The sequence below is a fragment of the Ochotona curzoniae genome, unplaced genomic scaffold (assembly GCF_017591425.1).
Source record: "Ochotona curzoniae isolate NIBS_2020 unplaced genomic scaffold, NIBS_Ocur_1.0 contig_64, whole genome shotgun sequence".
NCBI classification, from domain to species: Eukaryota; Metazoa; Chordata; class Mammalia; order Lagomorpha; family Ochotonidae; genus Ochotona; species Ochotona curzoniae.
The window spans coordinates 39,985,654-40,008,725 of NW_024466502.1; the positions used below are offsets into that span (position 1 = coordinate 39,985,654).

Below are 23,072 nucleotides of genomic sequence, written 5' to 3' on the forward strand. Positions count from 1 at the left end.
AGAGTCTCAAGGCTTTGGGCCATCCTCGACTGCTTTCCCAGGCCACAAGCAGGGAACTGGATGGGAAGAGGTGCAGCCAGTACACAAACTGGCACTCATATGGGATCTCAGCGTATCCAAGGCGAGGACTTTCGCCAACTAGGCTACCATACCAGGCAGGCCCTTTACTATTCACTTCTAGTCTCTCATTGCCCCAAACATTAAAATGGATGCTTTATCTGACACAATGAATTTTATGAGTTATGAATTATTGAGTATATTTAATTATTTAGGAACTCAGTCAGTAGTGGATTGATCGAATGATGTTCTAAGCATTTTAATGGGTGAGATCAATGGGTGAGAATAAGATGCCTGAGTCTTTAATGGGTGTGTGTTGTGCAGTAGTGGGTTGGTGTCACACTCGGGACTTCCCATGTCACGGGACTGATTAGAGTCTGGACTCCTCTTGCAGTACTGCTTCCTGCCAGGGCACGCCCTTGGAGGCAGCGGATGATAACGGGAGCCCGTGGGCCCCTGCCTCCCGCCTGGCAGATCTGCATGGGGCTCTGAGCTTCTGAGCTTCTGCCCGTACAGTCATGGCTGTTGTGGGCTTTGGGAAGATAGATGCAGTGGACAGAAGCTAACTCTTCCTCTTCCTTTCTCCCACGCATTAGCCCTGCCCTCCCTCTCCTCTTTCTTCCTTTCAAGCAGGTAAAAATAGTCATTAAAAAAATAACTTTATTATATTTAAGAGTAATGAGTGACTCTTTAAAGCAAAGTTGTTAAATAATGTGTTGTATTCTGTAAATAATGTAGTCTTCCTAACATTTTTTTCCTTAAAAAATGGATTTTTAAAAAAAAAAGATTTATTTATTTATTTTTATTGTAAAGTCAGATATATACAGAGAGGAGAAGAGACAGAGAGGAAGATCTTCCATCCGATGATTCATTCCCCAAGTGAGCGCATCAACTGGTGCTGCGCCGATCCAAAGCCAGGAGCCAGGATCCTCTTCTGGGTCTCCCACATAGGTGCAGGGTCCCAAGGCTTTGGGCTGCCCTTGACTGCCTTTCCAGGTCACAAACTGGGAGCTGGGTGGGAAGCAAGGCTGTTGGGATTAGAACCGGCACCCATATGGGATCCCTGCATGTTCAAGGTGAGGACTTTTAGCCACTAGGACGCGGCACTGGGCCCGGATTTTTTTTTTTTTTTAAGATTTATTTTATTATTATCACAAAGTCAGATGTACAGAGAGGAGGAGAGACAGAGAGGAAGATCTTCTGTCCGAAGATTCTCTCCCCAAGTGACTGCAATGGCCGGTGCTGCCTGATTCAAAGCCAGGAGCCAGAAACTTCCTCCAGATCTTCCATGCGGGTGCAGCTTCCAAGTCTTTGGGCTATCCTGGACTGCTTTCCCAGGCCACAAGCAGGAGCTGGATGGGAAGTGGAGCTGCCCGGGATTAGAACCAGCCCCCATATGGGATCCTGGCGTGTTTAAGGCAAGAATTTTAGCCACTAGGCCACTGCGCCAGGCCCAAAAAAATGGATCTTAAAAGAAATTCTTGGAAATTATATACTAGTTTTTAAACTTTTTTTGCTGGTAAAGCTATTTACATCTTCAATATCTTGCCCATTAGTATTTTCAGAAATCTGTTAGCAGTTTCTAAAATTCTCAAGTTTTCCATAAATCCCAGGATCTATTGAGAATGTCACATCATAATTGCCCTTTGTATTAACACTCATGCGACAAACTGTTTAATTAAAAATTGCTTAAAGGCTTATTTTTATTGAAAAGTCAGATCTGTAGAAAGAAGGAGATACAGAGAGAAAGCTCTTCCGTCTGCTGGTTCACTCCCCAGGTAGCCACAATGGCCAGAACTGAGCTGATTTGAAGCCAGATGCTCCTTCCAGTTCTTCCACATGGTTGCAGGGTCCCAAAGCTTTGGGCCATCCTGTCTTGCTTTCCCAGGCCACAAGCAGGGAACTGGATGGGAAGTGGAGCACCCGGGACACAAGCCATCGCTCATAGCTCATATGGGACCCTGGCAAAAGCAAGGCAAAGACTTTTGCCACTAGACTATTGTGCCGGACCCTAATTGGAAATTTTTAAGAAGTGTATTGTATATTTGAAAGACATACCCAGAGGAAAGAGACAGAGAGAACCTTCTGCCCTCTAATTTACTTCCCAAAAGGCAGCAACATTTGGAGCTAAAGAGGCTGAAGTGCAGAGCAGGGAACCTTTCCAGTGTCTCACGTGAGTGTCCCCCAGTGCTTGAACCTGCTGCCCCCTGTGGTGCATGTTGGCATGCTGCTGGAATCAGGAAGAAAACTAGGGCTCTAACCTAGGCACCTGCGCACCACGAGACACGTCCCGCCTGGTGATGTAGTTGCTGTGCCAAGCACAAGTATGTCAAGATGGGAACTTCGAATTTGTATCTTCACTGCCATTTAACACTCAGGAAAGATTCAGTGTGGCACCCTTTAAATGCGGTCCTGTGAATCATGATTTTGTCATGTATCAGTGTAGTTTTAAGTGATCACTTTGTAGGTCTGAGAAAAGTGTTTTATTTCAGAATAACTTGTCTGGAGAGATTGAATTGCTATCTAACAAAATTAAGTTGCCTGTTAATCATTTCCATTCCTTAGTGACCATAATTAGAGTCTGGTTTGTTTAAATGTGATCATTTTATTTATAGAGCCTTCTATTTCTAAAAGTTCATTACATAAAGCACCTCATTATCATAAAAATGTAATTTTTGTTTTTAACGAGCTATTTGATGTTTAATGGTGCATTTTTAAAAAAGTCGTGAAATTATAACCCTTTTACCTTCTATTGCCCCTCCTTAGAAACTGAATATTCGCTATTAATTTCAGGTAGTTATTTTTTACTTTAAAAAAGACTTTGGAGACTGTTTCAGCTTGCTTGAACACTTCACTTATGAAGAATATTGTAATCAGTGAAAAGGCCTAGAAACAGTGGCCTGCTAAGTTTAGAACAGTCACTTTTATTGCAGCCATAGAGCCATGATCAGGTTTTCTCCAGTCTACACTTTGTGTTTTCTTTTTTCTTCTAAGATTTATTTATTTATTGGAAAGTCAGATATACAGAGGAGGAGAGACAGGAAGATCTTCCATCCAATGAGTCACTCCCCAAGTGACTGCAATGGCCGGTGCTGCGCCAATCCGAAGCCAGGAGCCAGGAGCCTCCTCTGGGTTTCCCACATAGGCACAGGTGCAGGGTCCCAAGGCTTTGGGCCATCCTCTTCCTCTTTCCCAGGCCACAGCAGGGAGCTGGATGGGAAGTGGAGCTGCCAGGATAAGAACCGGCACCCATATGGAATCCCGGCGCATTCAAGGCGAGGACTTTAGCCGCTAGGCCACGCCACTGGGCCCATACACTTTGTGTTTTCACTTTGACCATACAGCAGTAGCAAAACTGAATTGAAATGTCATCATTTTCTGTTCTAAGATTGTGTTCAAGTCACACAGTCATGGGTAACACAGTTGGTGTGATTGTCAGCCAATGATTTGTCAAAATGTACAGAACAATAGATAATAAAGCATTTTCAATGTCTGAACTAATGCTTTTCAAAGACACATGATCTAAGTGACCATTTATGCATTGGCTGGTCACAATATCTGAAATATTTTGAGCATTTTCTTACAGACATCTTAGTTATTTTACCAGACCTTTTGCTTTCATGTCACATCACATTAAAACAGCTTAAGGAAAACGGTGTGTAACTCAGGTGAAATTTTTTAATGACTAAATATTAGAAACTCTAGGAGTCACGTGTGTCATGAGCCAGCTCACATTTAAATTTAGCAACAGTTCCTTACGTTTTGACTGACATAATCTCTATTTTTAACCATTTATTTGGAATGTCAGGAGCTGCTGTAACTCACTCATCCCTGACTACTTGAATAATTTGTCTCCAGGGAGAGATGAATGTGTTGGTAGTCATGTTCTGATTTCTGTAAGAATGCTTAGTTTTCTAAACGTCCTGATTTTACCTACATGTGTTACTGTTTTGCTAGTTGTTTCTTCTTATCGCTTCCAAACTTGATTCTAGTAATATCTTTGTAGAATTGTCTCCAGGTTGTTTTAATCCAGGCCCTTGGCCCTGGTAAGATAAGAATTCAAAGGAAGGGACCTAAGTGCAAAAATAGGAGCAAGATTTATTTAGAGCATGAGTGTACCTTCATCGCCATGATACTGTGGGCAAGCCCCTAAGGACAGGCGCCTGCCGTGAACAAGATCCAATACCCTACCTGGAGGGAACAAGGGAAGGAACGAGGGAAGGAGGTGGGAAGGAGCTAGAGAGAAAAAGAAAGCCCCAGTCCATTAGACAGTTATATTGGTTAGGACGTGGTACCCTAATTGAATATATAAGCACGGTGGACTTGGCGGTGGGTTTCAGTGTGTGTGATGCCCTCTGGGAATGTTTTCATGGAGCTCAGTGTACACATGGTGATGGCGTCCTCCTCTTCACGAGAAAGTGAGTGTGCAATGCCAGGGTGCCAGGCTAGAGAGAGACTGAAAGGGCTTCCAGGCCACTGTTCCCTGGGTGGCTCCTGGTGACTCCTTGCCTGTCCTGCATGGTGACACTGACCGTGAGAGTATTGCCTTGTCACTTAGCCTGTTTGCATTTGTAATGTGGCATTCCCAATGGGATGCTTGTAAAAGTACCACCTTGGTGACCCCCACCAGCCTCTTTCTCATGGTGCCTGGATATTTTCTTGAAGTACTTATGTTTTACAACTGCTTCAATTGTCTTTATCTTAGTGACATTTTCAAACTTTATTTCATAAATATATATATATATAATACACAATATGTATTACATTACTTTAAGGTACATTATACGTAGAGAACATTGCAAATGTCAGAGCACACAGATGAATTTTCTCAAACATGCTGTTATCAACACAGAGGTTAAGAAATACCGTGGAGGCATAGGGGTTGCAATGGCACTTGGGTGACTGACGCTGTGATATAGCAAGCTAAGCTTCTAGCTATGGCACTGGCATTCCATATGCACAGAGTCCAGTCCTGGCTCTCCAGTTGCTATCCAGTTTCCCTGCTTGTGGCCTGGAGAAGTAGCGAAGGATGGCTCAAGTACTTGGGCTCATATACCCATGTGGGAGACCCAGAAGAAGCTTTTCTGGTTTCCAATTGGTTCAGCTTTAGCTGTTGTGGCCATTTGGGGAGTGAACCAGCGTATAGAAGATCTGTGTCTGTTTCTCTCTCTCTCCCAGCCTCCCTCCCTCCCTCCATGCAACCCTACCTTTCAAAACAAATAAACAAAAAGAAAAGATGCCTCTTGGGGTACCCGAGTCTGAATGCCATACCAGAGTGCCTGGGTTCTTGTTCTGTTTCTGACTGGGATCTCGGCTTTCTGCTCCGGTGCTCCCTCTAGGGGCAGCAGGTGAGGGTTGCAGTGCTTCAATAGCTTCATCCACCTGGGAGAGTCAGGTGAATTCTCAGCTCCTGGATTGATCTGGCCCACTCCTGGTTGTTTATGGGGATTTGAAGAATGAACTTTACTTCTATGCCTTTAAAATTAATATAAATAGTAAATAACTTTTTTTTCAAAAAAGAATAGTAGGTTACTAGCTCCGGAAGTGATTTTCATTTCATTGTGTGTATGTTTTCTTCCCCTTCCTCAAACACTTGTTCATTTTTATTTAGGACCCTTCTATTTTATTAAATTGTTTTTATTGAGAAGTCAGATATACAGAGAGGAGGAGAGACAGAGAGGAAAGTCTTCCATCCGTTGATTCACTCCCCAAGCCGCTGCAACGCTGGAGCTGAGCCAATCTGGAGCCAGGACCCAGAGCTTCTTCCGGGTCTCCCCCGTGGGTGCAGGGTCCCAAGGCTTTGGGCCATCCTTGTCTGCTTCCCCAGGCCACCGGCAGGGAGCCGGATGGGAAACAGGGCCTGCTGGGATTAGAGCCAGCGCACATACGGGATCCCGGCTCATGCAAGGCCGAGGACTTCAGCCACTCGGCTACCACTCTGGGTCCTGGGCTGCTTCTATTTTAAATAGTGTGTTATCCATAGCTTGACAAAAGCACATCCTAAGTACATGGCTGTATTGGTTTTTGAGAATATCTTATCGCTAGAGTTTCAAATTTGACCAAAAAAAATTTTTTTTTCTGTCTCTTTAAGATTTTCTTTCATCCTTGGTCCCAAAGTATTTATTATCTTAAAGTTGGTTGCCTTTTTTTTGTTTGTTTGCTTGGTTTGTTTTCAGTGTGTAAATTCAAGGCTCACAAAAGATGTGCCGTAAGGGCTATAAATAACTGTAAATGGACCACGCTGGCCTCCGTTGGGAAGGACATCATCGAGGACGAGGACGGAGTAAGCTGCTCTCCTGCCCCAGCCCCCTCCCGGGGGGGGGTTATTTTTTTTTCACATTGTCCCCGTGGAAGAGGAGGCTAGGGCATTAAAGTGGGATGGTCTCCTACTGGGGTCCTATAGAAGGTTTTAGTCTTTCAGTTCTTCGTAGCCTTCTGCAGCTTTTGGATTTCGAGGCAGTGTGCTGCGAGTTGGCCCTTGCTGGCCTGGGCAGGGGCTGCAGATCCCTGTCTCAGCAACTTGAAGATCTTTCACACTTAACTCACAGATGTTCACTCTTCAGATTTGGGAACCACTCACCACCCCTACCCCCACTCTTGGCCAGCCCCCTGACTTCCAGATCTCGCCTCCATAATCCTTTGCATGGGGATTCCAGTAGCACTTAGTGGTGGCTCTAGCTTCATGCCTTGACCTGCCGTGTGCTCAGCTGGAGCCCTCCAGGAGGTGCAGAGCTGTGGTCCGTCTTTATCCTGATATCCCTGAGGATTCGGGAGTCATAGCTGCTTTCCACATGTGGACAGCTATGTGGGTGTCGGCTATAATTGGGTCTGTACCTTTCACAAAATGCACCATCAGTGTCTTCATTCATGACACCGCAGGGTCAGCGCCCTGTCCCCCACTAGCCTCACACTGGCCGCCTCTCTCCCTGCCCCACAGATCGCCATGCCTCACCAGTGGCTGGAAGGCAATTTGCCCGTGAGCGCCAAGTGTGCTGTCTGCGACAAGACGTGTGGCAGCGTGCTGCGTCTTCAGGACTGGCGATGTCTTTGGTGTAAAGCAATGGTGAGGACTTTGAAATGATTTCCCCCCTGTCAAGGAGCATCTTTACCTAACGTGATGGTTGCTGTGGTTTAGAAACAAAGTCAAGCATTTCTGGCCAAGCAGCGCCTAGCAGCACACACCCTGCCGTCTATGTGCTTTTTTATTTTAAAATTACACTTTGGAGGGGATCGGTTTCTCAAAAAAAATAATACCTGTTCTTCATTCATGTGTTTTCTGTCTCAGGATCTGTTTCCCACAATTGGATCGATTTGCATTTTGTTTTAGCCATACCATGGGCTGCTACTTTCATTGGACAGAGAGAGTGAGCCCTTCTCTGCTGTGCTAGCAAATTTTGCTTGTCATACAGAACATAATTGGTGTTCTTTCACACGGCGCTGAGTTTGATAGGACATACTAGCATAATTTCTATGCTATCAATTAATATAAATTCAATTTTACAGTGTCGCTGCATAAGCAAGAAAGTGGTCACAGAAGCAATGTAATGTGGAGCCAGCAGCAAGGAATGACCTCACTTGCGCTGGACAGGGTGAGCCTGGGGCCTCTGCACGGCCCGGGCCCAGAGTGGAGAGGAAGCCAGGCGGGCCTGGAGCCGGTACCCAGGGCAGTGCTATCCTTGGAGGGCTTTGATTGCCTTGCCTCGGGTCTGATTTATGTCATGATTTTCCAGTCTTGAGGTCTTTCAAAAAATTGCTGTTCTAAATTTGAAAGTCAGTCCCGAACAAAAAGATGTGGTAAGCCATTCGGTTTTGGTAAGTGTGGTATCTACATCAGCAGATTTTAGAGATGCAGACACAATATGCTGCTTTCAGAACCAGGGCTGACTACATTGGCCACAGAGGAAAGCTTCAGTCCTCCTGCACTTGGCAGGCCTGATGGGTTACTTGTATTTCTTTTTATTTTTTGTATGCTCTTGATTTTTTTTTTTCATTAATTCCCTAATATCCTAGCTAACCATGTGTTATTTCCCCCCTCTTGTCACTTTAATGCAATACACAGACTCAAGGCGCCTCCCTCGGGATCCTCTGTCCAACACTGTCTGCTAAAACTCTCCTAGCGCCGTCCCATATTTGAAAGGGGTGCTCACCTTTAAACAAGACTTTAAATCACCATCCCCCGCTAAGGTTTTTCTTGGGAGAGGTGAGGACAAATAAGCATTCAGTATCTTTAGTTGCTCATTTCTAACTCTTTGAAGAGAACACAAGAAATGTGTGAGGAAGTGAAAGTTGCCTATACCTGAAAGTTATACAAGCGTACTACAGAAAGTTCATGAAAAATGGACTTAATAAGACCATTTTATTTGATGCAAAATAATTTTGAAATCCACGCATAATTTTTCATAATATTCATTTTAACAAACTTTTGATAGACTCGTCATATACGCTAAATACCAAAAATTTAAGCACCAGAATAGACTCATCTCTTAACTGCATTATCCACAAATTTTTTAGAATACCCTTGTTTGTGTGAAAGCGTTAATAACTTAACAATAAGAGATAATTAGGATTTTTCCATGCTCATTCTTTTTTAACCTCCGCTTAAAAAAAAAGTCAACTATAGTAGTGGTGCAATTCCGATGGCACCCGTGGCCATTCTGGAATGTCCTTCCCTTTCTTTTATTCCCTGTGAAAATCAAGCCTCACCTTGGTGGTGACTTCATTGCTAGCCAGTTTTTTGCAAGTTAAACATTTTGTTTTTCTCTGAGATATCATCATCCTTGAAACCTTTTTCTTGGTCCTATAGTTTTTATACACTATCATTGTTCTATTTATAAATTATTTGCCTTTAAATTATGGATTTCTATTGGTAGACTATCTAATGCTGAAAGGCAGTCATCTGTCACAACACACACACACCTCACACAATGCCAACTGCAATCAGTCAACTTTTTTCATCTGACATCCAGTCTCTGACATAATTCATTCTTTTCTGTAAAAACAGTGTAGATATCATTTTATCTCTTGCTTGTCTCATTTGACATTATAACAAATACCTTTCTATTTTACTCCATAGTTCTAAATTTTTCAGTTTGTTTCAAAATTGCATTTTTTAAAATGTGTTTGAGCAGATAACTATTAAAAATGTGAATAGACTTGATATAAGGTCGACATCATCACTGGGTCATATGGACGGAGATACTGACATTCTGGTGAGCGGCCGTTTCGGTCCCCCCTCCCCTTCCTGCCCCTTTCCTCTCGCCTCCTCTCGCTGCCTGCGGCAGGCTTTCGCTGGCTGTACACTACATGATTGAGATCATCCCACAAAGAGGTTCCAGATCGAAACCAGACTCCCGTCTCCAGGAAGTTCTCTTTGTTACATTAATTTGTGAAGCAGTTGATCCTAACCATCAGTTCGTGAGATATGTGTAACATACTAAAGCTGAATTTCTTCATTACTAGGTACACACTGCCTGCAGAGAGTCCTACCACCTTGTATGTCCTCTTGGCCAGTGTAAGGTTTCTATCATACCTCCAATTGCACTAAACAGCACTGATTCTGATGGTATGTAGCAGTAGTGTAAGTATGTTTATTCTTGGTATGTTTAATGTTAATATAAACATTTGTTTTCCTAAACACATAGAACTGTGGTTGATTATTCTAGTGAGTTTTTATATGATAATGCCACTGCAATTGCTGAACAATATACTTATCTTTTCAAACAATATTTTAAAATTGAAGTATTATATGATTAACAACTTGGTGAAATTACTTTGTATATAGACTTTCAGATTTTACATTTGAGAAAATAAAATTAGAGCATTATTTTATTTCGAAATGATATCTGAGAGGATTAATTTTTGTGTTTTCCCTTCCATAATTGAAACTGTCCATAAGCATGGCAAAAAATCTGTTTTCCTGTAATTCCAGAAATGTGTATTCCCGTGAGTGCATTCCCTTTTTCCAGAAGCTTACTGCTCCCTTTTTAGTGTTGAGGGGCCTCTTTCCCATACTGGTTCAAGAATAGTGTAATATGACCTTGTTTCAGGAAAACCGTATCACCACAGGCTTGTACCATGGAGTGCCATCAGTACCTCGTGTTGATACTGTGCTGCTGCTTTCCAGAGTTTTAATATGAATTTTAGCAAAAGAAATCTCAGATCTGATAACATAGACCTCAAAGAAACATTTCCTAACCTTTGTTAATAACAGTCTTACTCTCTCAAGCCTTATATATCCAGCTTCTTTTGTTTATTGTAAATTTCAATTTTTTTCTCCAACTTCATCGAGGAGCAGTTAGTATACTTTAGGATACTAAATATGAACATAGCAAAAAATTGACAAATGTCAGTTCATAAACTGTTAGGAATTTATCCCTTAATAATGAACTATGGTTAAATATAGGTGGTATATCTGTTTATCTGTGATGAATCGTTTTAGCATCTTTGTTGTTATGATTCATTATGGGTCATATTTTTAAAAGACAAATTCCATATTATGGTATGTCAGTAAATTTGCCTCTGTTTTGAGAGCTGAATTATAATTTAATGTCCTATCAAGGCATAAGAGTCTTTATTTCTAGGAATTTATCTTTTTTGCTCTGAATATGTGCCAGTAACTTAAAAGAGGAAGCAGCATGTATTGATGTTTTGTTTGCTTTGTTTTGTTTTGTTTTGTTTTTCTACAGGTTTCTGTAGAGCGACGTTTTCATTCTGTGTTAGTCCTCTCTTGGTTTTTGTCAATTCTAAGAGTGGAGATAATCAGGGAGTAAAGTTCCTTCGTCGTTTTAAACAGTTGCTAAATCCGGCTCAAGTGTTTGATTTGATGAATGGAGGTCCTCATTTGGGGTAATTGATAATTGATGCTCTCATGTGAATGAACTGTAGCTCTGTGAATGAGATGTGTCTGACTTAAAGCTCATAAAAATTGTAAATTCCTGTAAACATCTCTGTGCTGATTTTTCCCTTTCCTTCCTTTTTTTTAAGTTCTCATTAAGCTGTAGTGCAATTTTTTGATAGCTGTTTATTTTCCTAATATTAATTCCAAAATATTAAAATGTCCAAATTCCCAAATTCATTTAGAGAATGTTTTAGAATATATTCTATATCAGACAACACTGATGGTTTCTTTAACTGTGGAAAAGGTCTGTTTGCATCAGTGTAGAATTACACAGTCACAGTAGACAGTGATTTACACGGAGCGCCGATGTGGGCTAGTGGAGTCTATGCATAATTCTTTTGTAATACACAAAGCCAAGTACAGCTACAAGCCTGCATCGTAAGCACAGATCCTCAAGGCTGTCAGGCTCAGTTCACGCAGACACCAAAAATTACTTCTGTGGACTATTCACCTTCCTGGAAATTTTTTAATCAAAATTTTTAAATTTAGATTTAACAGTTTTTAATATTTTGCAAAGTTCACTTCATTTGTAACTATATTTCTGGGGTACCTTGTGATGTTTGGGTACATATATACACACCATGTAATATCGGCCAGGGGTAAACCTGTGTGTCTCAGACATTTAACACCATTTATTTCTCTATGTTGAAAACCTGTAAACATCCATCATCTGCTTTTTTTTTTTTTCAAAAGGTAAATATATAGTACATTGTCTGCAATTGCTCTACTGTGCTATAAACCCCCAGAGCTTCTTCCTCCTTCCCGTCTGGCTGTAACCTAGGAACTGTCAATGAGCCTTTCCCCATCTTCCTCTGTCTCCCAGATGCCCAGACTCTGGCAGCCCCTGTTAGCCTTTTAATTTCATGAGATCATTCTCTCTTTAGAGTCTGTCTGTCAGCTGCCAGGTGAGATACTTGTCTTTCTCTGCTTGCTTTACTCCCAGCACCTGAAAAGGCAGACACCTTGTTCTGTCTTACTGATTCTGTCCCTTGTCATCTTTTCACTTTTGTCTCTTTAGGAACCACCTGTTGGCACGGCCCATTTCTTACCCTGTCTCATGCCCTTCTTGTCACGTGGTGTCTGCCTTCCTGCTTGCCACCCAACACCTGCTTGGACCTCCTTGCTAGGAGCCCTCGAGGAGGTTCCTCATCTGCCTCTCTTCTCGCTTTGTGCCCGTTTCTAACATATCTGTTTTGTCAGCTTTCACAGGTCCCATTCTCTTATGTTTGGGATACTTTTTCCGCATTCATCCTCTAAGCCTCTAAGGATTTCTGTCTGAAATTTCTTGGAACTGTCCCTGTGTTTTTCAGACCTTCCACAGTATCGCAGGTGTGTAGTGGTTCATTCAGAAGGTAGAACGTGGGGAAAGTTGAGAAGAGAGATGACAGAAGTAAAAGCCTTTGCCTGGGACTAGAGGAGGCGGGGAGCAAGCAGGTCCAGAGCAGTAACTAGTTCCTCAGCAGGGTTGGAAGTGGCTTCCTTTGCTGTTCATTAACATGCAACTCCTGGCTGCTCAAGCCCTGGAGTGCCATTCCTAAGGAAGCCACGCAGCATTGCTGTGGAAAGAGGAATATCACTGCTTTCATTATCTTACTCTGCCTTCCTTCGCTCTCCCGGGGTCTGCTTCTTGCTGTTTTCTCCCTTCTCCCCTTTCCTTCTAATCTTATCTACTCCTCCACCTGTAACTCCCTTCCTTTCTTGTGTTTTGAGATGTTAAAAATTGCACTCAAATTAATTTTGACAGCGTAATTAATATGTAAGAGTTCTTATGTTTAATCTGAATGTGAATGCCAATTAATACAACATAACAGTGAGTTTTACCTGTTTATGCTAAAATATTTTTTTTTCCTTGCAGCTTGAGGTTATTTCAAAAGTTTGACAATTTCCGGATTCTCGTATGTGGAGGAGATGGAAGTGTAGGTTGGGTTTTGTCAGAAATTGATAAGCTCAACCTGAATAAGCAGGCAAGTGCTGGGTTTCGTGTGGCTGCTTGGCGTGAATGCATGGGGGCACGCCTGCTGGAGGTGCAGGATGGAGCTGCTCTGCTCTTTGAGCTGGTCTCAGCGCTCGCTGTGCTGCTGTCTTGCAGTGTCAGCTGGGAGTGTTGCCCTTGGGCACAGGAAATGACCTGGCTCGAGTGCTTGGCTGGGGAGCTTCATATGACGATGACACCCAACTTCCTCAGATCCTGGAGAAGCTGGAACGAGCCAGCACAAAAATGTTGGACAGGTAAAAGCGAATTTTCTTCTTCATTTTTTTTATGCTTTATTTCGTTTTACTTGAAAGAGACAGATGGAAGGAGAGACAGATCTTCCATTAATTTGTTCACTCCCCAGACAGCTGCAACAGCCAGAGCTGGGCTGGCTTGAAGCTGAGAGCTTCTTCAGGTTCAGCACGGGTGGTAGGGACCCAGGTACTTGAACCAGCACCAGTGTCTCCCAGAGTCAGCACTAACGTGAAGGTGGATTTGGGAGCCAGAGCCCAGCATCGAACCCAGGCACTTCAGTGTGGGGTGTGAGCATCTTAACTGTAAGCTAATCATCTGTTCCCACAAAAGCATGTCTATAAACTCCACAAAAGTAGATTCCTCATGTTGTCTAGTCTTTCATGCATGGACACCTAGTAAAGATGTGTTTTGAATGAATGAATGAACGAGTTATGAAAAAACTAGATTAATGAGTCCAGTATTTTAAACATGGAACATTATGGTGATACTAATTACCCTTCTTTACTGTTCAGATCAGAAAGCTGAACATTTCATTGAGTGGATTTTGAGGAGTACAATAAGTAGGGACTCTTCTGACTGCATTTTCACAAAAGCTAAGGAAGATATGAACTTTAGAATTGTTAGAATATCTCTTCAACAAAGAACTAAATTTTTTAAAAATCTTGTTAGTTTTATTTTTATTGGAAAGTCAGATATACAGAGAAGAGGAGAGACAGAGAGGAAGATCTTTTGTCTGCTGATTAACTCCCCAACAGCCACAGTGGCTGGAGCTGTGCCATCTGAAGCCAGGAGCCAGGAGCTTCTTCCAGGTCTCCCATGTGGGTGCAGGGTCCCAAGGTTTGGGCCGTCCTCGACTGCTTTCCCAGGCACAAGCAGAGAGCTGAATGGCAAGCAGAGCCACCAGCATATGAACCGCCATCTGTATGGGATCCCAGCGTTTGCAAGACGAGGGCTTTAGTGCTAGGCTACCATGCTGGGCCCAAAGAACTAAATATTAAAAAAGAAAACGAATCCTCTCCCAGAGCAAGGGGTAAGCATTAGCAGCACAGCTTCCAGAGAAGGAGTTCTGAATACCCCACATCTAAAACAGAAATTGCAATATATGAACGCTGCGGAAGGAAGAATTTAGAATCTGGGGAGAGGACACGGTGCTCAGTAAGCTCTGAGGCCTGTCCTCCCGCGCTAAGCAGGAACACATGTCAGAGGGTCATTTCAACTTGAGTTGGCATGAATCAAACCAATCCTGATAATTAGCCATCTGTGTGCCTCTTCCCGAAAACAACAGAATCTCATCAGGGAGCCACCAATCCTAAATGTAATTACTCTATGATGAGCTGTAATCTAATTAATTGTAACCTTGCCTGTCATCAGGTAATGCTGAAATGGCTGATTTCTTTTGCTAACAGAATATAAAGAGAATTGGGCAGGAGAGCATTTCTCTCTTTATTCAAAATTGCATGAGAGAGACACTTCACATAGTTTGGGTGTAAAAATATTTATAATAGGGTCCAGCATGGTAGCCTAGTGGCTAAAGTCATTGCCTTGCACATGCCGGGATCCCATATGGCCACAGGTTCTAATCCCAGCGGCCCCACTTCCCATCCAGCTCTCTGCTTGTGACCTGGGAAAGTTGTAGAGGATGGCCAAAAAAGCCTTGGGACCCTGCACCAGCGTGGGCGACCCAGAAGAACCTCCTGTCTCCTGTCCTCAGATCGCAGTGCAGCCACTTGGGGAGTGAACCAACAGGTGGAAGATCTTCCTATCTGTCTCTCCTAGCTCTGTAAATCTGCTTTTCTGATAAAAATATTTTTTAAAAAAATCATAAATAGTATATAGCGATATTCAGTCACCAATCTTTAAAAGAGGATGAAAGTAAAAAAAAAATGTTGATTGCTAAATGTGGTGATAGATTTGTTGATTAGCTTGATTGTGTTGATTATTTCCTAATATGTGTATTTCACAATCACCAATCTTAAATATATGCTAGTTTTAGTTGTCAGTTAATTCTTAATAAAATTGGAGGGAAAAGATTGGAAATGAAATATTAGAATCACTGTTATTTGTAATCGAGCTTGAAGGTGAATTCCTAGACAGCCATCCATTTCTGTGCTTACCCAAGAACAAGTATTTTACATGCTTTCTTTTTCTTTAATTTTTGTTTTTTAATTTTATATTTAGCATTGTTTACATAATTGAGAAGTTTGCATGCCCTTGTGGGTCTCTGACTAGGGTGGGGAAGGTAGAGGCATGAAGGAAGGTGGGTGGAACAAATGTTCCAATTTTTTTTCCCTCCCATGTCTGCAAGAGGGGTAGGGGTGGGGACCATTGCATGCAGTCAAACTATATCAGCACCCATGGGTGCTGTCATTTAATGATGCCTTAGAGACCCCCAGTGTGGAGAAAAATGTTCTGAGGGTATAATACTTGAGTGGTTTTGATAGTTCAGAGATGTCCTCAGCTTCATTGCACCAGGGTTGAGAACATCTTTTCAAGGTCTGTTGGCTGACCAAGTCCTTCTTACTGCTTTCTTGTTGCAAGTGTAGACACCATTCCTGCTAGGAAATGCTAGTTGTCATTTTTCTCCACTCAGAATGTGTGTTTTCCTCCCTGTGTTATAGAAATTTGATTGTCTGTGTGGTTAGCTAAGAATAAGCACCTGGTGATGAAATTCCTTGTTACAGTCTGGCCTGCAAAAAACACAAGATAAAAAAAGTCATCTTAGAGCACGCAAAAGCTCAGGACCACTGTTGGGAAAATATGAGTATCATATGCCTGTGCTTTTGTTAGTAGTCGGTAAAGAAAGGGTGAAGGAAACTCATTTACTATTATGCCAGCTTTTTGGATCTCTGAATTTACTTAATCTTCAGAAAATCACTGTGGGGGTGGCTTGGACAGCCATGGTTGTGGTGCTTTTACAAAGATGACACCGGAGGCTTGTGAAGACCATGGGAAAGAGAGCAACGGATACATCAATGTCGTCCTGGCACTTCTGGTTGTTTTATTTCATCTGCCAACATCTCAGTTCATCACAGCTGCTCTCCTCAAGAGCTGCTGTTGTCATCTTCGTTTTGCTGGTGAAAAGGCTCACAAGGGACAAGCATTTGGCACCGCAGTTAGGCCACCACCTTGCAGTGTGCGTATCTCTGTGTCAGAGTGCCTGCGTTCAAGTCCAGCCTCTGCACTCCCCTCCAGCTTCCTGCCTGGCCACGTTCGGGAAGACAGCAAGTGATGGCCCATGACCTGACACCTTGCATTGGCCTGACCCAAGTGTGGCTGTTAGATGCTTTTCAAATAAAATGAAGATAAAAGAAATGAACATTTTATAAGATTACCAGAACTTTCTTTGTGTATCTATGGCTATTTTAAAATAAACCATAGTGCTTAGATAGATGTATATATTGATAAATGTATTTGGAATGGGGACAGTAAGCATATTAAATTCCAAAGGAATGAGACCAAAGATGTTTTTCCCTTCAGATGGAGTATAATGACGTATGAACTCAAGTTGCCACCAAAGGCTTCTCTGCTTCCAGGACCTCCAGAGACGTCTGAAGTGCTCTATGTAAGACTCAACCCTGTCTGTGTTGTTTGTTTGCTGTAGGGGCAGGTCTCTAGGAAGAAGTAAGGAATTTAATCATAAGCTACGACAACATGTTTATTTAATTTCAATTACATTTTTGGTGATATAATCTTGTATTCAAAGTTTTTGACACCTTTAGATCGCTGAGCCGTCGTACGTACCAACCGTACAGACAGAAGTCGTCCCTAAGACAAGCCTGCTCCCAGGTGTCCGTTGGCAGGAAGCTGGAACAGGGAGTGGAGCCGAGAATCGCACCCAGGCACCCCCGAGGGGGATTCAGGTGGCCAAAGTGACATTCCAGCTGCTTGCACCCAGTACCTGGCCCACCAGTGGAGATTGAAACAGAACTTGGCATTTAAAGCATTGTTCTGCCACTCACTCGGGCCATTTGATCTATGTGTGTTTATTTTACAACTGAAATTTTTGTTTTGTCATTAAGAAAATGATAAACTTGACAAAACTAAGGTGAGAAGTGCCAACTGGAAATATGGAGCTGTTTCTTAGAGAAGCTAATTAGTATTTTTAAAACTTTTCCTGGGGGTTGGCACCCTGACATGGTGGGCTAAGCTTCTGCCTGTGGTGCCAGTATCATTTTTTGGGACCAGCTTGTGCTCCACTACTCCGCTACTCCGCTCCTGATCCGGCTCCCTGTTACAGCCTGGGAAAGCAGTGTAGGTTGGCTCTATTCCTGGGGTTCCCATACCCATGTGGGAGACCCGGAGGAGGCTCCCGCCCCCTGGACCCTACCCCTACCTCCTGGCTTTGCATTTGTCTGGTTCTAGCCATTGTAATTGCCAAACCAACTTTTTCAAATTTCAGAAAAGGAAAATGAAAGTCATTTTAGTCCTTTCACTGAGATGATAACTATTGAACATGAATGTACTTCCTTACTTTATTCCCAGCAGCAATTTAAAATACAATATTAATCTGTCTATACACATACTGTGGTTTTATAGAAACCATTCTGCTTTCTTCAGTAGCATTTTGGTATTTTTATTAGTTTTGTTTCTAAAGCACAGAAAAGGATAATTTTCTCCACTTATTTCAGAAATGTTTATTTCCTGAAATATAAAGAGATAAGCACTTACCTGTGTCACATGTATACTTGTTAAACATGAGGTACAGTTTTAAGTGAGTGAAAGCTATCTTGTTTGTTTAGTGCAAAAGGATTTTGAATCACGGTTATTTTGGTTTTTAAGAAGACGATAGCACCCCCTAAGATTTGTGTTGAGTGTTCTGCATTGCCCCGACCATGCCCTGAATGCCCTCTGCACTTGACTATGGCACTGTTGTTTGACCTTGACAACGAACTGCATTAAAATCAAGCTTTACCTTTCTTTGTGGCTTGTCTGTAATCCCATAGCTGTGGGTATAGGAAGGAAGTCCCTCCACTCACTGAAGCCTCAGGCCCCTTGACTTGCCAGCAAGATAATGAAAGGAGCAAATAGACACCAAGTTTTTCCAGCACAGTGTCTGCATTAGAAATATTAACTTTTTTATACTACCCTTCTGACCTTGCCAAATAACTAGACAAGATCCCTGAACATAGGGATTATTTTATTTTCCTGTGAAAGAGGCTGTGGTTCCTCCCCTGTTCCCCCTTCTGGAATCATTTTAATAAACCAAAACTTGGATTTTTTAAAAACAAAATCCAAGAAATGAAAGAACATTAATGACAAACCATTAATTAGTGACATTAATAATTATTTTGAACATCTCCTACTTCTCAGAGAATAAATCTAAATTATAAAGATATTTCTGCATTTTAAAAATAGGTATTTAGATTTGCATTTTTCTGATGTTATAAAGATGCATTTTAGTATGTACATCAAGAAATCAGTGAAATGGGTTAGTGGGCCAATACCGTGTTGGGTGTGACTGTGGGTTCTCACCCTGTCCTTCCTTGATGGAAAGTACTCCTCCACATGTGGCTTGTCTCTGAAGAGAAACTCAGTGTTGTGTTTGTAATTTCTCTATCGTGGTGTAGTTGCCTGAGTCATTCATTCTCTTTGTCTCCTAGTAACATGTTGCCCAAATAAACCTTGACGTGTCATCCATTCTGCCCAGCGGGTGCTGCTCTGAGCGTGTCAGCACCCGGCTCCATTTCTTTGAGATAGAGATGTACAAGATGGAGTATGGCAGGTGTGTTCGGCTTTGTGGCTATAACAGGTTTTTCTGGAGTGTTTGTGAATCTACACTCAGTATATGAGAGTTGTTTAGCTCCATACTGTGGCAACAGCTGGCATTGTCTGCTTCTGACTGCCCTCAGTTTCCCAATTCTGGTAGCTACACGGACCATCCGTTCCCACAAACCATACAGTGTGTATGTTTGAGGTTTTGATTCTGGCCAATGAGCCTGTATGAACACCTTTTAATCTGTTTTATCTGTTTCTGGACCATTGGATATTCTGTGCCATAAATTTCTAGTCTTACCCATTTAAAACATTAGATTGTCTGACATCGGTAGGCTATTTTGTCAGCTTTTTTGTGTTAATCCATTTCACATTAAAATTTTATTCAAAAGGGATTTTTTTGGATTTTTCTAAAAACAAAAGAATTCTAGAAGCAGAAATATTTTCACAGAAGGGCCTGTTTTCCTTGTGTAATGGTTTCAGTGCTGCATCTCAGACTGTCTTGTGCCTGCTTCTCCTCTGGGCAACAGTTAAGAACTGAGCTGTATAAATGGCAGCAAGGGTAATACAGTGTGGACTATATATTTTTTTTCAGATGACAATTTATGAAGACTCAGTTACAAATCATCTTACGAAGATTGTCAATGCTGGCGAACATGCAGTGGTCATAGCATCTACCAAGTGAGTTGTGGAGTTTAATCAGGGAGTAGTCGCATGATGAAAGAGCCAAGCTGCTTCCTATCATTAATGTAATTTCTTTGTGAGTTTTCTTTGCAAAACATGTCTATGAAATAGCTTATAGAATTAGATATGCCAAATTTCAAATGATTTTTAAAAATTATTTTAGCATCTGATTTTAGATGGGAAACATTTAGAGGGTATTTTTTTTTGATACTTGGTTTGAAACATTTTTTTAGTTGAAAAAGGTTTAGTGAGTCTAGAGTTTAATCTAAATGTTTTATTTAAGAGAGTATGTATGATTAGTTGTGATATGAAAAACACATTTATTGTAACCATTTTTCTCAGCACTACTGTTTAGGAACTGTTTGCATCAGTGAAAGACAAAAAAATGATGATGTAATTTTTCTAAATTGCCTTTCTCAACATGTTTAAATTGCTCAGTTATATTTTAATTCATTTATCAGATTTTATTTAAGGTGTTTCTGTACATGGAGCCAAAACTAACTTGATGTTATTATCCCAGAGATTGCCTTGCTGGAATTTAGAATTTGGTTTTTGAGTTCTCTATATTGACATGAAAATTAGAAAGTCAACCAGAAGAAGGAAGTGAAACCATATGAAATGTTCAACTTGGAAGTAAAAGAATGTTCCTAAGATTCTGGCCTAGCAAGCCGATATTGCTATCATGCAGAAAGAGGAGGAAGAGAAGGAGGCAAAGGAAAGGAAGTGGGAAAGTAGTGGAGGGAAAATACTGAGACTCTACTGTATTATACACATAATCTGCAATCAAAAGGAAAGACGAGATAAATCATTGTAAACCTGCTTGTGAGGAAAGTATACCCCAAACTGTTGCTTTGGGTGCCATGCCCCCAGAAGCAGGACGCATGGTAGATGCGAGTGGAGTGGCGTAGGCATGCCTCAGGAAGCACAGTGCTTGGCCCAGCAGAGGTGGGCCCTTGTCCCTGTTTGGCAGCATTGCTGCTGGTTGGTAAGTCTGTGTTTAGTGAAATGTCTTGCTTTCCGTGAAATGTATGAATCTCTCGTTTGTCCCAGGCCTAAGCACTCTCTGTTCATTGTCTTTCTCATGCTGGGCCCCAATTCCTGTATCTAAGTTAGATTATGAGTATGCAATCCTGGCCCTAGAAATCAGATGCATCTTTGTAGAAGAAAGTGGAGAACACTATGAGAAAACATTGGAAAAATGAAAATGAAGGTTTTTCATAATACAAAAAAAAATTACTTTTTGTTTAATACAAAGGAACCTGAAGGATGTGTGGAAAATAGAAATAAAAGTAAGTTTATTTTGATGAAAAAATATTTTTAAATATATGCTTAGCTTTTCATACATAAATTTGTCACAGACTTTTAAAAAAATTATATTTTTTTAGAGAATCGTCATTACAAAGCATGGGACAAACAGAGAGAGATACTCCATCTGCTGGTTCAATCACAGTTGACTATACCAGGTAGTCCTGGCTGAGCTGAAGCCAGGAGCATGGAGCTTTTTCCAGATCTCCCAGGTTAGAACCCAGGCTGCAGAATGCAAAGAGAGAATAAAGCCAGTTATGCAATGTATGTCCCCTTTTTGTGGATGCATGTAAACATATGTACAAGACGGCTGTGAATTCCTGCCATGCCATTTGCTCAGCTTTGTTACCCACATTTTGCCATCTGCTCCCCACTTTATTTTGCTGCAGTGTCTCTAAGGGAACCCCACAAATTGTTTCATTCCATTTTTTTATACAAGTAAATACATTATTATTTAAAATTTTTTGAAATACAGGACCAATGTTGCTGTACAGTGAGTTAAGCTGCCACCTGTGACATGGCATCCCGTATATATTTCTAAATGTTCCTATTAAGACATGGCATATACATAGTAAAGTACCCAATTAACAAATCAGTGATTTGAAAAAGACAGTATACACACACACGGGGGTCACCTAAATAAAATAATTAATTTATTTTGTTAATTCTACTTATTTTTTGAATGATATAATTTTTTAATGTATTTTGTTTTTTACTTCAATCAATTTCAAAAAAGGGGAGAGAAAAAGAGATTTTTCCATCCATTGCTTCCTCCCCAGATGATTGCAACAGCCAGGGTCAGCTAGGGGTGGGCGAAGCCAAAGCCAGGAGCCAGGAACTTAATCCCGAACTCTCACCTGTGGGCAGGGACCCAAGGACTTGGGCCATCCTCTGCTGCTTTCTCAGGTACGTTAGCAGGGAGCTGGATCTGAAGTGGACCACCTAGAAAAGGAAGTGGTGCCCATATAGGATGTCAGCATTGTAGGAGGCTATATAACCAGCTACAGGACGATGTAAGCCTCAAATGATATACTATTAAGACAGTTTTTTTAAAAGATTTATTTTATTATTTTATTGGAAGGGCAGATATATAGAGGAGAGACAGAAAAATATTCTGTCAACTGGTTCACTCCCCAAGTGGCCTCAACTGCTGGAACTGAGCTGATCAGGATCCACGAGCTTTTCCCAGAACTCCCACACTGATGCAGGGTTCCAAGGCTTTGAGCCATGCTCCATTGCTTTCCCAGGCCACAAGCAGGGAGCTGGATGGAAAGTGGGGCTGATGGGATACAAACCAGTGCCCATATAGGATCCCAGCAGATACAAGGCCACTAGGCTTTCACACCTGGCATCAAGACAAAATTTTTTTAACTGTCTTGTGCAGGATACTTACATTTCCTAACGTCATAATCCCAAGTGTCATCACCTGTTTTCACCTTTTTAAAAGGTGTTGAAATGATAATGGGACGCTGTATTTCATTAACATAGTTCATGTGTAGGTTGGCCTATGACATTCATTCTTTGACTTTGGCAGGAATTTTATCAATTAACTAATAACAGGAGTGATCATCTGAAAATCAGAAGTTCCAAATGAGCATAGGTGTAATATATCTGTAAAAATAAGAAAAGTTATTGAATAAGTTGTTTTTACAACCTGTAATATGTATGATTCTACTTTTATTTAGTCAGTAGTTTCTAAACTTGGCTAACTTTAATTGTAGACATTTATTAAGTTTTTTGATTTTTTTATTGTACTCCCAACTCTTTTTAAGATTTTTTTTTTATTCTAATGGGAAAGGCAGATTTACAAAGAGAGAGATTTTCCTTTTGGTGATTCACTATGTAAATAGCCTCAATCTAAAACCAGGAGCCAGGAGTTTCTTCCTAGTCTCCCACAAGGCTTTGGATCCTCTGCTGTGTTCCCAGGCAGAGCAGTCAGCAGATGAACTGGTCCCCAAATAGGATGCTGGTACCTGCCAGTGAAGGATTAACCAGTTGAGCCATTATAATGGCCCCAGCTCCCAACTTTTAAAATAAGTACAATTTGTATATGTGTGTTTAGTTTGGTTTGGTTTTGGTTTTGTTTAAGGAAAAGAGATAACTAGCAGGAAAAATTAGTGTCTGAAGTCACTGTCATAGAACCATAGAATTTAGATTTGGACTGTCTTTAGAGATAGTTAGTCAGCTGCC

The 23,072-nt window shown here is 41.5% G+C and overlaps 1 protein-coding gene across 2 annotated transcripts in view; it reads left to right on the forward strand.

The window, feature by feature from the left end:
* Positions 1 to 23,072, forward strand: part of DGKH (diacylglycerol kinase eta) — a 173,977-nt gene that overhangs the window by 112,579 nt on the left and 38,326 nt on the right. For both annotated transcript variants that reach the window (XM_040991349.1, XM_040991348.1), the window contains 8 exons: positions 6,234 to 6,340; positions 6,995 to 7,120; positions 9,517 to 9,619; positions 10,743 to 10,902; positions 12,810 to 12,918; positions 13,044 to 13,183; positions 16,659 to 16,743; positions 19,489 to 19,574. In XM_040991349.1, coding sequence (XP_040847283.1) covers positions 6,234 to 6,340; positions 6,995 to 7,120; positions 9,517 to 9,619; positions 10,743 to 10,902; positions 12,810 to 12,918; positions 13,044 to 13,183; positions 16,659 to 16,743; positions 19,489 to 19,574 — 916 coding nt within the window. The remainder of the gene's footprint in view (positions 1 to 6,233; positions 6,341 to 6,994; positions 7,121 to 9,516; positions 9,620 to 10,742; positions 10,903 to 12,809; positions 12,919 to 13,043; positions 13,184 to 16,658; positions 16,744 to 19,488; positions 19,575 to 23,072) is intronic.